General features: G+C 44.6%; 1 protein-coding gene across 1 annotated transcript; it reads left to right on the top strand.

The window, feature by feature from the left end:
• The first annotated feature begins 13,105 nt into the window (after positions 1 to 13,105).
• LOC120978187 (olfactory receptor 8D1-like) lies at positions 13,106 to 14,032 on the top strand. The gene has a single exon (XM_040406409.1). It carries the CDS (start codon positions 13,106 to 13,108, stop codon positions 14,030 to 14,032), a length of 927 nt encoding a protein of 308 aa, XP_040262343.1.
• Positions 14,033 to 14,096: the final 64 nt, after the last annotated feature.

The following is a 14,096-nucleotide window of genomic DNA, read 5'->3' as shown; positions in this document are numbered from 1 at the left end:
ACCTCAGAGTGGCAAGGTGACATAGTGTGAATACAGCAGCAGCAGCAGGATACCACAGAGTGGCAAGGTGACATAGTGTGGAGATGGCAGCAGCATCAGGATACCATACAGTGGCAAGGTGATTTAGTGTGAATACGGCAGCAGCAGAATCAGGATACCACAGAGTGGAAAGGTGACATATTGTGGATACGGCAGCAGCAGCATCAGGATACCACAGAGTGGCAAGGTGACATAGTGTGGAGATGGCGGCAGCAGCATCAGCATACCACAGAGTGGAAAGGTGACAAAGTGAAGATGGCAGCAGCATCAGGATACCACAGAGTGGCAAGGTGACATAGTGTGGAGATGGCAGCAGCAGCAGCATCAAGATAACATACAGTGGCAAGATGACATAGTGTGGATAAGGCAGCAGCAGCATCAGTATATCACAGAGTGGCAAGGTGACATAGTGTGGGTAAGGCAGCAGCAGCATCAGGATACGACAGAGTGGCAAGGTGACATAGTGTGGATACGGCAACAGTAGCATCAGGATACCACAGAGTGGCAAGGTGACATTGTGTGGAGATGGCAGCAGCAGCATACCACAGAGTGGAAAGGTGACATAGTGTGGAGATGGCAGCAGCATCAGGATACCACAGAGTGGCAAGGTGACATAGTGTGGAGATGGCAGCAGCAGCATCACGATACAATACAGTGGCAAGGTGACATAGTGTGGATAAGGCAGCAGGAGCAGCAGCAGTACATCACAGAGTGGCAAGGTGACATAGTGTGGAGATGGCAGTAGCAGGAGACCACAAAGTGACCCGGTGACAGAGTGGGGCGGTTGGTGGCATTACCAGTACCCTCTGATGAAGGTGGGTGAAAGAAGAATAACTTGGCATCAGATGTGTGGCATCAGGCGGGTGGCCATATCAGAGTAGTTCCTGAGGCAGATAGCCAGAAGAAACCAGTCTCTTTTGTCAAAGTGTTGGTGTGGCACCATGGATGATCTAGTCTGATGCATTTGTAATTGGTGGGTGGAAATCCTGGCTGATCCATGCCTAATTCATCTTGACAAAGGTCTGTCTCTCCACATTTTGGGTGGACAGGCGAGTTCTCCTTGGGGTAACTATGGTCCCCACCACAATAAACACCCGCTCTGATGTCACACTACTGGCCTGGAAGGACAGCTTTTCCAGGGCAAACTCGACAAGTTGTGGCCACAAATCCAGTTTGGCTGCCCAGTAGTCCAGCGGATCCTCAATGTGGGGTGGCCGGGTGATGTCCCAGTATGCCACCACCTGCTGGTTCAGGCTCTGCTCTAGGTCTACCTACTGCTGCTGCTGGTGAGTAGTTTCTTCACTACGTGGGTGAAGAAAGCTACTCATCAGTGACTGCAGATAGGCAGCGGCCAACTGACTACATAGGATGTCTCTGTAGTAGTTCAGTGGGTGTAAAAAAAAGCCCCCATTCTGGACCGGTAGTGAGGGTCCAACAAGGTGGAGAGCCAGAAGTCATCCCTCTGCCAAATGGTGACAATTCAGCTGTCACTAAGCAAGCAAGTGAGCATGCAGAAGGCCATTTGTGCAAGTGACTCGGAGGGACTCCCTGCCTCCATCTCCAATACATACTGCCACCGTGTGTCTGGGTCCTCTGTCTCATCTTCCTCATCTCCCTGTAGCTCCTCTGGCTGCTCCTGATCCTCCTCTCCTGTCACCTGAGTAGAAAAACCACCCATTTTGCTACACATTGCTTGTGTCTTAATGTCCCCCTCCTCATTCTGTTAAGCCCCCACAGGGCTCATGTGGTCGTGAGATCTAGGCACCACGTCTCCAGTGGCCTGACCAGCCATTGTTACCAGCATCTGTTCCAGGACATGAAGCAGTGGAATGAAATTGTTCATCCCGTAGTCCTGGTGACTGACAAATAACGCGGCCTCCTCAAAGGGCCTGAGCAAAGGGCAAGTGTCACGCATGAGCTGCCACTGACTGACATCGAAGTTACACAGGGGAGTACTCCTGTCCGCTTGGATCATCAAGAAATCATTGATGGCCTTTCTCTGTTCGTATAGTCGGTCCAACATATGGACGGGGGAATTCCAATTCCAATGGGTGGAAACGTTGCATATCAGCCTATGTTGGGGGATGCTGTTCTGTGGCTGCAGCTCAAGGAGGGTGTGCTTTGCGGCGTACGAGTGGCTGAAGTGCATGCAAAGTTTCCTACCCATTTTTAGGATGTCTTGCAGATGGGTGGAAGACTTCAGGAACCGCTTGACAACCAGATTGAACACATGTGCCATGCAAGGCGCATGGCTTAGCCTTCCTTAATGCAGCGCCAACACAATGTTCTTCCAGTTGTCGGTCACCATGGTTCCGATTTTGAGTTGTCGCGGAGACAGCCAGGATTAAATTTTTTGATGAATCACGCAGAGTAGTTCCTCCCCATGTGACTCTGTTCGCCAAGGCAGACCAGGTGCAGAACAGCGTGACACCGCCGTGCCCAGCACATGTAGTATGCTGGAGGGGCACTGTGACTTGTCCCTGCAGTTGAGGCTGAGGACACGGTAGAGGATGAGGAGGCAGAGGCGGACATTGTTGCAGGACCAACGGCGTGAGAACGTGGAGGCATAAGCAGCATGAACTGGCGAAGTTGCTGGTGTGGCTGTGCAGGAACCACATTCACCCAGTGGGCCAAAAAGGACATGTACTGTCCCTGACCGTAGTTACAGCTCCACACGTCGGCGCTGCCGTGCACTTTGGCAGACACCGACATACTCAAGGACTGGCCCACCTTCTGTTCTACAGTACATATTTGTTCAGTGCTGTTACTGCCTTTTTCACAAAGAAATGGCGGCTTGGGACTTTCCACCTCGGCTCGGCACAAGCCATCAGTTCTCTGAAAGGTGCAGAGTCCACCACTTAATAAGGGAGGGACTGCAGCACTAGCAACTTGGACAGGAGCACGTTCAGCTTCTGCGCTGTTGGTTGCGTGCACGCCTACTGCTGTCTCTTGGCAATCGCTTCGGTGATCGATTGCTGATGGAATGAGTGACGAGGAGTAGGAGGAGCAGGAGTATCATGAACAGAAGGCGATGGGGGGGACAGACAGCTCCCTTCGGCTGAGGTGGTGGAGCCTTGACTTCCAGAAACCGGGTGCGTGCCAGTGGGTTATGCAGCAGTTGCTGCGGCAGGCTGGACCACCACTCAGAGCCACGGTTCTCCCAGGCCACTGGGTGGTGACGCTGCAGATGTTGACGCAGGGCGTAGTGCCAACATTGGCACCCTGGCCTCGCTTCACTTTCTGCCCACAGAATCTACATATGGCCACGTTCACCTCCTCCAGCGGCTTCACAAAAAACTGGCACACCGCCGAGTAGGTGATTTTTTCCCCAACAGTCTGCACTGACTGACTGCTACCATCGCTGCCTCCGTGAACCCCTGCACCACTATTTCCCGGGCAGGTACGCTTCTGCAAAGCAGGTGGTCTACTCCGTGTCTGTTTGGCTCCTGACCTCCCACTGCTGCCACCCTGCTGACTCCCGGCCACCCTATCAGCTTGCTGGCTCCGCGCTGGCTCACAGGCAAGCTGCCACCCTCTTCTGATGATGAGAAAGCCCCTTCTGCACCTAAGTGCGATCGGCTTCATCATCATCGAGTAGTGTTTGCATGTAACTGATGTCTTCCTCAACGGTCTCTGGGTCAGGAGCCTGACCGCTTGCAACACCACCTCTTACCTACTCTCCTCATCACTACTTGCTCGCCTAGCGGAGGAAGCTGCGGATGTCTCCTCCAGATCTTGGCTGGCCAGTGGCCAGTAGCTTCTGACTGTCATCTAGTAGCTCATCCTCGCTGTATAGTGAAGCTGAGCCCACAGCATACAATAATTCTGTGGGTGATGAAACAGGAAAGGCCAGATGCAGGTTGAGGAAAGGTGAGGGCACAGGGCCTGCTCCCGGCCCATGCCAACTAAGGGTTGTGTCTGACAAACCCACCGACTGTTGGCTGGGGGTGTCTGAGGTCACTTGGGATGACGTGGATGACTGAGTTAAAAATAAGAACCGCTGGGTTGCTGGTCAAGACACGGCCGCTACATGACACCTGGAGCGGTGCTCAGGCCTCTCGCTGTGACTCCTGATTCCACGACCCCTCAGTCTGCTGCGACCTCTGCCTGCGCCAGAAACATCTAGACCTCTTCCACTCCTCTGTGCATGGCCTGGCACTTCTCTGCCTGACATACTTTTAGCAGAACTAAATAAATTAAACGCAAATTAAAACACCCATAAAAGCGACGAATATATTTTTCTTGTTATACTTAAATACGCCCCTATACGCTTTCACCAAAAATAATTGCAGAAGTAAACTGAGAATATATTTTTCTTGTAGTACTGAAATACGCCCCTATAAGCTTTCACCAGGAAAAAATTAAGCAGTGAAGTGCGTAAATATTTTTATTGTTGTTAATGAAATACGCCCCTATACGCTTTCACAGGAAAAAATTAAGCAGTGAAATGTGTATAGATTTTTGGTTTTGTTACAGAAAAATGCCCCTATACGCTTTCACCAGAAAAAAAATAAGCAGTGAAGTGTGTATCGCTTTCACCAGGAAAAATTAGGCTGTGAAGTGTGTATAGATTTTTCTTTTTGTTACAGAAATACGCCCCTATACGCTTTAAACGGGAAGAAATTAAGCAGTGAAGTGCGTATAGATTTTTCTTTTTCTAACTGAAAAACGCCCCTATGCACTTTCACCAGGAAAAAATTAAGCAGTCAAGTGGTTATGGATTTTTCTTTCTGTTACTGAAATAGGCCAACAAACGTTTTCATCCGGTAAAAATTATGTAGTGAGGTCCGTATATATTTTTCTTTTGGTTAAAGAAGAATGCTTCTATACGATTTCACCAGGGAAAATTGAGCATTGACGTGTGTATAGATTTTTCTTTTTGTTACAGAAAAATGCCCCAATACGCTTTTAACAGGTAAAAATTAAGCAGTGAGGTTGTTATGGATTTTTCTTTCTGCTACTGAAATAGGCCAGCAAACCCCTTCAACCGGTAAAAAATTAAGCAGTGAGTGTAGCTGGCCAGCTAGGACCTGTCCTAGGTTGCTAATATAGCTTATATGTGTATATAGCTAGTCCTGCCAATAGCCTTCGTACAGTTCCTATGTGTATGTGTTAAAGACAAAAGCAGAGTTATTTACTGTGACATCATGTTTTGGATGTCATATAACAGTTATATTTTGTGTTCACAGAAGCAGAAAAAGATAATATGCCTTTAAGATTCATTTTGTAATGTAAGGTAGGCTCATTGACACAGCAGAAACAACAGGAAGCATAGTGTTAATCTGTTGTTGCTGGGCATAAGTCTAGACCAGTGATGCCCAACTTACGGCCCGCGGGCCAAATGCGGCCCACAAAGCCGTGTCATGCAGCCCGCGCAGTGACAGGACTTTATCAGCGCACTAGCGCAGGGCGCGCTGCGAACGGCACAGGCAGCAAAGCGATGCTGGCTGTGCCTGCAATCTCCCCGCCCAGCGCTGCCTTCTAGCTAATTTATTCACTGCACTTGCCTCTGTGAAATTGAAGAGAAGCGCCATAATCTTGCACAGGCGCACTGGCAGATGTATCGAAGTGTGCATGCACCGTCTTCCTGGCCTCTGCCAGTGCGCCTGTGCAAGATTACGGCGCTTCTCTTCAATTTCTCAGAGGAAAGTGCAGTGAATAAATTAGCTAGGAAGCAGCTCTGGGTGGGGGGGATATCTGTGGACGACACTGAGGGGGGGGGATATCTGTGGACGACACTGAGGGGGATATCTGTGGACGACACTGAGGGGGGGGATATCTGTGGACGACACTGAGGGGGATATCTGTGGACGACACTGAAGGGGGATATCTGTGGACGACACTGAAGGGGGATATCTGTGGATGACACTGAAGAGGGGATATCTGTGGACGACACTGAAGGGGGATATCTGTGGACGACACTGAGGGGGATATCTGTGGATGACACTGAAGAGGGGATATCTGTGGACGACACTGAAGGGGGGATATCTGTGGACGACACTGAGGGGGATATCTGTGGACGACACTGAGGGGGATATCTGTGGACGACACTGAAGGAGGGATCTGTGGACGACACTGAAGGGGGGGATCTGTGGACGACACTGAAGGGGGGATATCTGTGGACGACACTGAAGGGGGGATCTGTGGACGACACTGAAGGGGGATCTGTGGACGACACTGAATGGGGATCTGTGGACGACACTGAAGGGGGGATCTGTGGACGACACTGAAGGGGGGATCTTTGGACGACACTTAGGGGGATCTAGGGAGGGGTGTGGGGATGTTGGGGTGGGAGGTCCTGGAGGGGTGTTTGGGTGGGAGCTCTGGAAGGGGTGGGAGGTCCAAAAGGTATGTGGGGGTGGGAGATCCGGGAGGGGGGGCATAATTTTTTTTGCTATGGGGCCCAGTCATTTCTAGCTACGCCCCTGATTGGTAAGATTGGGTGGGCACTGGAGCGATAGAGCGCCCTGCTGTAGGAGAAGCCAGCGGGAGATGAACGGAGGAGGGGCCAGCTCCTGGTGGTGTCGGGCACACGGCGCAAGCATGGCGGTGGAGGATCTGACTGAAGCCTAAAGACCAGACATCAAGGTAGACCTGCAGAAGAAGGTGACAGTGCAGTATGTGATGTATACATGTGTGTAATGTATGTAGTGCAGTGTGTGATCATCACATACTGCACTACTACATTACACACATGTATACATCACATGCCCCCTCACAGTAATAATGCCAAGATATGTGCCCTCTTCACAGACGTAATGCTCACACATGCCCCCTCACAGTAGTTATGCCCATATATGTGCCCCCTCACAGTAATAATGCCAAGATATGTGCCCTTTTCACAGACGTAATGCTCACACATGCCCCCTCACAGTAGTTATGCCCAAATATGTGCCCCCTCACAGTAGTTATGCCAGATATGTGCCCTCTTCACAGTAGTAATGCTCACTGGTGCCCCCTCACAGTAGTTATGCCCTGATATGTGCCCTCCTCACAGCTCACAGTAGTTATACCCTGATATGTGCTCTCCTCACAGTAGTTATACCCTGATATGTGCCCTCCTCACAGTAGTTATGCCCAGATATGTGCCCCCTCACAGTAGTTATGCCAGATATGTGCCCTCTTCACAGTAGTAATGCTTACACGGGCCCCCTCACAGCATTTGCATTTCTTTCTGGCAAAGCTACCTGGTTCCGGCCGCAAAATTTATACCAAGTCTAGTGCGGCCCTCAGACGAAAAATGGTTGGGCACCACTGGTCTAGATCAATCAAAGCCAGCTTCTTACACAGCAAGAGTTTTCATCAATCACAGCCAGTCTCACACACAGCCTGTCTGGGAACCCCCCCTAGCAGGAGCTGCTAGAATCATTATTCACCAGAGACAGGAGCTGAAAAGACATTCACTCCACTGAGAGCTGTGTTTTTATGGAAGCAGGAGAGGCCAAAATAGTTCCACCATTTGCAACCATACAATTGCAAATACAAATTGCAAGCTACAAATTGCAAGCATACAATTGCAAGCATTCAGATTCCAAATTGCATACAACCATCCCAGATCATACTCAACCAGTCTGCAAATAGTCACTGCTAACTGCATACTATAGGTAGAACTATTAGTTAGACATCAGATATACCTCTCAGAGAGATCATAAAGTGCTTAAATAACTTAAAGTGAGAGTACAGATACTCAAGAGAGAAATATATATCCACCATTTTATGTTGAATGACAAGATTGAACAGTTGAACGACCATCTTATGCATACCACCATTTTGTGATATCTTTTTAACACGTGTTTTGTACATGGACTTTCTGCTGCGAAGGTGGCAGTGTTATACAGTGGATATAAAAAGTTTACACACCCCTGTTAAAATGTCAGGTCTGTGATGTAAAAAAAATGAGACAAAGATAAATCATTTCAGAACTTTTTCCACCTTTAATGTGACCTATAAACTGTACAACTCAATTGAAAAACAAACTGAAATCTTTTAGGTAGAGGGAAGAAAAAATATAAAAATAAAATTTGGTTGCACACCCTTAAAGGGAACCTGTCACCGGGATTTTGGGTATAGAGCTGAGGACATGGGTTGCTAGATAGCCACTAGCACATCCGAAATACCCAGTCCCCATAGCTCTGTGTGCTTTTATTGTGTAAAAAAAAACTATTTGATATATATGCAAATTAACCTGAGATGAGTCCTGTCCCTGAGATGAGTCAGGGACAGGACTCATCTAAGGTTAATTTGCATATGTATCAAATCGTTTTTTTTTTTACACAATAAAAGCACACAGAGCTATGGGGACTGGGTATTTCGGATGTGCTAGTGGCTATCTAGCAACCCATGTCCTCAGCTCTATACCCAAAATCCCAGGTTCCCTTTAAACTAATACTTTGTTGAAGCACCTTTTGATTTTATTACAGCACTCAGTCTTTTTGGGTATGAGTCTATCAGCATGGCACATTTTGACTTGGCAAGATTTGACCACTTTTCTTGGTAAAAACACTCCAAAACTGTCAGATTGCGAGGGCATCTCCTGTGCACAGCCCTCTTCAGATCACCCCACAGATTTTCAATTGGATTCAGGTCTGGGCTCTGGCTGGGCCATTCCAAAACTTTATCCAGAAGGATATCGATACTTTGGAGAGAGTTCAGAGAAGAGCTACTAAACTAGTACATGGATTGCAGGATAAAACTTACCAGGAAAGATTAAAGGACCTTAACATGTATAGCTTGGAAGAAAGACGAGACAGAGGGGAGATGATAGAAACTTTTAAATACATAAAGGGAATCAACAATGTAAAAGAGGAGAGAATATTTAAAAGAAGAAAAACTGCTACAAGAGGACATAGTTTTAAATTAGAGGGGCAAGGGTTTAAAAGTAATATCAGGAAGTATTACTTTACTGAGAGAGTAGTGGATGCATGGAATAGCCTTCCTGCAGAAGTGGTAGCTGCAAATACAGTGGAGGAGTTTAAGCATGCATGGAATAGGCATAAGGCCATCCTTCATATAAGATACGGCCAGGGGCTATTCATAGTATTCAGTATATTGGGCAGACTAGATGGGCCAAATGGTTCTTATCTGCCGACACATTCTATGTTTCTATGTTTTTGCAAAATGTAGCCTGGCTTGGATGTTTTTCTTCATAAGAAAAGGCTTTCGTCTTGCCACTCTACCCCATAGCCCACACATATGAAGAATACGGGAGATTGTTGTCACATGTACCACACAGCCAGTACTTGCCAGATATTCCTGCAGCTCCTTTAATGTTGCTGTATGCCTCTTGGTCGCCTCCCAGACCAGTTTTCTTCTCGTCTTTTCATATATTTTGGAGGGACGTCCAGTTCTTGGTAATGTCACTGTTGTGTCATATTTTCTCCACTTGATGATGACTGTCTTCACTGTGTTCCATGGTATATCTAATGCCTTGGAAATTCTTTTGTACCCTTCTCCTGACTGATACCTTTTAATAATGAGATCCCTCTGATGCTTTGGAAGCTCTCTGTGGACCATGGCTTCTGCTGTGTGATGCGACTAAGAAAATGTCAGGAAAGACCAACTAGAGCAGCTGAACTTTATTTGGGGTTAATCAGAGGCACTTTAAATGATGGCCGGTGTATGCTGACTCCTATTTAACATGATTTTGAATGTGATTGCTTAATTCTAAGCACAGCTACATCCCCAGTAACAAGAGGGTGTGCACACTTATGCAACCACATTATTTTAGTTATTTTTGCTTTCTTCCCTCCACCTAAAAGATCTTAGTTTGTTTTTCAGTGGTCACATTAAAGGTGGAAAAAGTTCTGAAATAATTTATCTTTGTCTAATTTTTTTTTTCAGCACAGAAACCTGACATTTTAACAGGGGTGTGTAGACTTTTTATATCCAATGTATATGAAGAAAAGTTGAAGTTAATAAATAAGGTTTTATTTTGAAGCATTTGGTGTGCTCTTTAAACCTTCTGTTTTTATAGAACGGCGCTAGAGGAATTACAGATTAATAGACAGTCTGGTTAATACTAAAAGTCAGAGATATCAAAATTCTTCTAATGCCACAGCGCAAAAGGCACTTCATAGAGCTGCGCCTGCCACAGTGAGGTGCCTATATATTTTTCTTTTGGTTAAAGAAAAAAGCCCCTATACGATTTCACCAGGAAAAATTAAGCAGTGAAGTGTGTATAGATTTTTCTTGTTGTTAATGAAATACGCCCCTATACAATTTCACCAGAAATCACTGCAACAGTGCAGTGCGTATGTATTATTCTTTTTTTAATGAAATACGACCCTATACGCTTTCACCGGAAAAAAACTTAAACAGTGAAGTGCGTATAAAAAAATTTTGTAGGACGGAAATACGCCCCTATACGCTTTCAACAGAAATCACTGTAACAGTGCAGTGCGTATATATTTTTATTTTTATAATGAAATATGCCCCTATACGCTTTCACCAAGAAAAAACGTAAACAGTGAAGTGCGTATATATATATATTTTTTTTGCAGGAATACAATACGCCCCTATGCGCTTTCAACAGAAATCACTGAAATAGTGCAGTGCGTATATATTTTCCTTTTTTTACTGAAATATGCCATTATACGTTTTCACCAAGAAAAAAACGTAAACAGTGCAGTGCGTATATATTTTAATTTTTTTACTGAAATATGCCCCTATACGGTTTCAACAGAAATCACTGAAACAGTGCAGTGCATATATATTTTTCTTTTTTTTCCGGAAATACACCCCTGTATGCTTTCACCAAAAATAACGTAAACAGTGAAGAGCGTATATATTTTTCTTGTAGGATTGAAATATGCCCCTATACGCTTTCAACAGAAATCACTGCAACAGTGCAGTGCGTATATATTTTTCTTTTTTTTTTACTGAAATACGCCCCTATACCCTTTCACAAGAAAAACCTGCAGCAGTGAAGTACGTACAGTACAGACCAAAAGTTTGGACACACCTTCTCATTCAAAGAGTTTTCTTTATTTTCATGACTATGAAAATTGTAGATTCACACTGAAGGCATCAAAACTATGAATTAACACATGTGGAATTATATACATAACAAACAAGTGTGAAACAACTGAAAATATGTCATATTCTAGGTTCTTCAAAGTAGCCACCTTTTGCTTTGATTACTGCTTTGCACACTCTTGGCATTCTCTTGATGAGCTTCAAGAGGTAGTCCCCTGAAATGGTTTTCACTTCACAGGTGTGCCCTGTCAGGTTTAATAAGTGGGATTTCTTGCCTTATAAATGGGGTTGGGACCATCAGTTGCGTTGAGGAGAAGTCAGGTGGATACACAGCTGATAGTCCTACTGAATAGACGGTTAGAATTTGTATTATGGCAAGAAAAAAGCAGCTATGTAAAGAAAAACGAGTGGCCATCATTACTTTAAGAAATGAAGGTCAGTCAGTCAGCCCAAAAATTGGGAAAACTTTGAAAGTAAGGGCTATTTGACCACGAAGGAGAGTGATGGGGTGCTGCGCCAGATGACCTGGCCTCCACAGTCACCGGACCTGAACCCAATCGAGATGGTTTAGGGTGAGCTGGACCGCAGAGTGAAGGCAAAAGGGCCAACAAGTGCTAAGCATCTCTGGGAACTCCTTTAAGACTGTTGGAAGACCATTTCAGGGGACTACCTCTTGAAGCTCATCAAGAGAATGCCAAGAGTGTGCAAAGCAGTAATCAAAGCAAAAGGTGGCTACTTTGAAGAACCTAGAATATGACATATTTTCAGTTGTTTCACACTTGTTTGTTATGTATATAATTCCACATGTGTTAATTCATAGTTTTGATGCCTTCATAGTCATGAAAATAAAGAAAACTCTTTGAATGAGAAGGTGTGTCAAAACTTTTGGTCTGTACTGTATATATTTAAGATTTTCCACAGATATAATCCACTAAAGGCTTTTCAACATAGCACTTGCACCCCAACAACAAACAGCTGGAATTACAGAGCTGTCTAATGGCTATTTGGATCCCCAAATAATCTTTCCTTGCACTTGCAAATCACTTTCCTATCACTGTCCCTAGCGCCTTCTGACGTTTCTGCCTGCACTCAGATGCTGTGAAATGATTCCTCCCTATCCTTTCCTTGCACTTATAAATCGTTGTTTTTGTCTTTTTTTTTCACAATAAGGTCCAATCACTGTCCCTAGCACCTTCCCACATCTGTCCCTGCACTCTGAATGCTGGAAAATGTCTGAATCCAAGATGCCGCGGTATTTATAGGGCTGTGACATCACAGTGCTGGCTGGTTGCTGATTGGCTGCATGCATGTCAATATGGGTGATCCTGCCTTCCCAGAGTTCCTTGCCCCATGTCCTCAGTCCTCACACGTGTAGCCGCAATTTTAAGTTTGATGAAATTCACATTCGTTGCGAATCAAATTGTTCCTGAAATTCGGAACAAATTCCACTTCGTCAGCTTCTATTTGCTCATCTCTAGCCGTAACCATGGAAACAAGCAGTGTACAATGTGATGAAAAAATTTATCTAGCCGGCAAAGAAGGCAATATAGACAATCACAATACATTAGTAAGTGTCTTGTATTAACTTTCTCTACATGATAAATGCAATTATCTGAAGTGACACAACCCCTTCAATTTTGGAGGCCAGAATTTCAGTCCAGTAGCACACTAGGGCCATAGAAAATCAATAAAAACTCCAGAACCAGGGTTATAATATTAAGTTTTATTTCTCTGTTAACAATAATTGTATTACAGAAAAGAAATGAAAACTATAATCCCTGTTAACCTAAAGGGTTATGAAAATTCAAAATACTATTTTGAACATTCTGAGGGTTGTAGTTTTTGGGGGATTTTTAACATATAGACAATGAAACCACCATTAGATTGAATTAGTCCCTAAAAATATCTTTGGAAAATTTGGAAAGCAGAAAAAAATTGATTTTGAAAATTTCTAATTTTCCAAATTTTGTGCTTTTAGATGCTGTTTATTAATAAAAACCAGGTATATTGACCAGAAAAAAAGAGAAATAGGTGTATATTACAGTATTTATACTGATGCCATTTCTTTTTCAGATACTTGAACTTGGCCACAATGCAAAGAAACCAGACATCAATCAAATTTTTCATCATTAAGGGGATATCTGATGACCCTCACTTGCAGCTTCTGATCTTCCTTCTGGTTCTCCTGATTTATCTCATCACCATATGTGGTAACCTGACCATTCTCATTGCTTGTAAGGAACCTCATCTCCATACTCCCATGTACTTCTTCCTTGGCAACTTGTCTATAGTAGATATCTGTTGTTCTACAGTTTCCTTGCATAAAATCCTTACAAATTACATCTCTGGGGATAAAAGGGTTTCTTTTTTTGCTTGTATGGCCCAGATGTACATGTTTGGATCATTAGAAGGTCTTGAGCTGTCAATTTTGACAGCCATGAGTTATGACCGCTATGTGGCCATCTGTAAACCTTTACAATACCACCAGATTATGAATACTGGAACATGTGGAACATTGGCTGCAGCCTGTTGGATTTTGGCTTTTTTACAAGTTCTTCCTCCCGTTGGGATGGTATATAGTTTCTCTTGTTATTCCTCTATTGAGATCAACCACTTCTTCTGTGACATAATCCCTGTGATAAGAATTTCTTGTGAAGACACCACTTTAGCTGAAATGCTCTTCTTCATAGAAGGACTATTTCCCATGATCCTGTCGCCATTTCTCCTTACATTTGTGTCGTATATATTTATAATACACGCCATACTAAAGATACGTTCCAGTTCTGGAAGACTAAAAGCCTTCTACACATGTTCCTCACACCTCACCGTGGTAATATTACTATACACAACACTATTCAGCCAATATTTGACCCCAAACCTTAGTAGCACCTTAGAATCCAAGAAACTTTTTGCTCTATTTAACACGGCTGCTGTCCCACTGCTCAACCCAATCATCTACAGCCTTAAGAATAAAGATGTGAAAAGGGCTTTGAAAAAGAGCAAAGGTCCAATTAAATGAATATGAATATTATGGTGGTCTACATCTTCAAATGAAAACCTAATTCAGTGCTATTAGAAAACTA

The sequence above is a fragment of the Bufo bufo genome, chromosome 8 (genome assembly GCF_905171765.1).
Source record: "Bufo bufo chromosome 8, aBufBuf1.1, whole genome shotgun sequence".
In the NCBI taxonomy this organism is placed as follows: domain Eukaryota; kingdom Metazoa; phylum Chordata; class Amphibia; order Anura; family Bufonidae; genus Bufo; species Bufo bufo.
The sequence above is the reverse complement of the archived record's forward strand: the minus strand, read 5'-3'. Positions and strand labels throughout refer to the sequence as shown.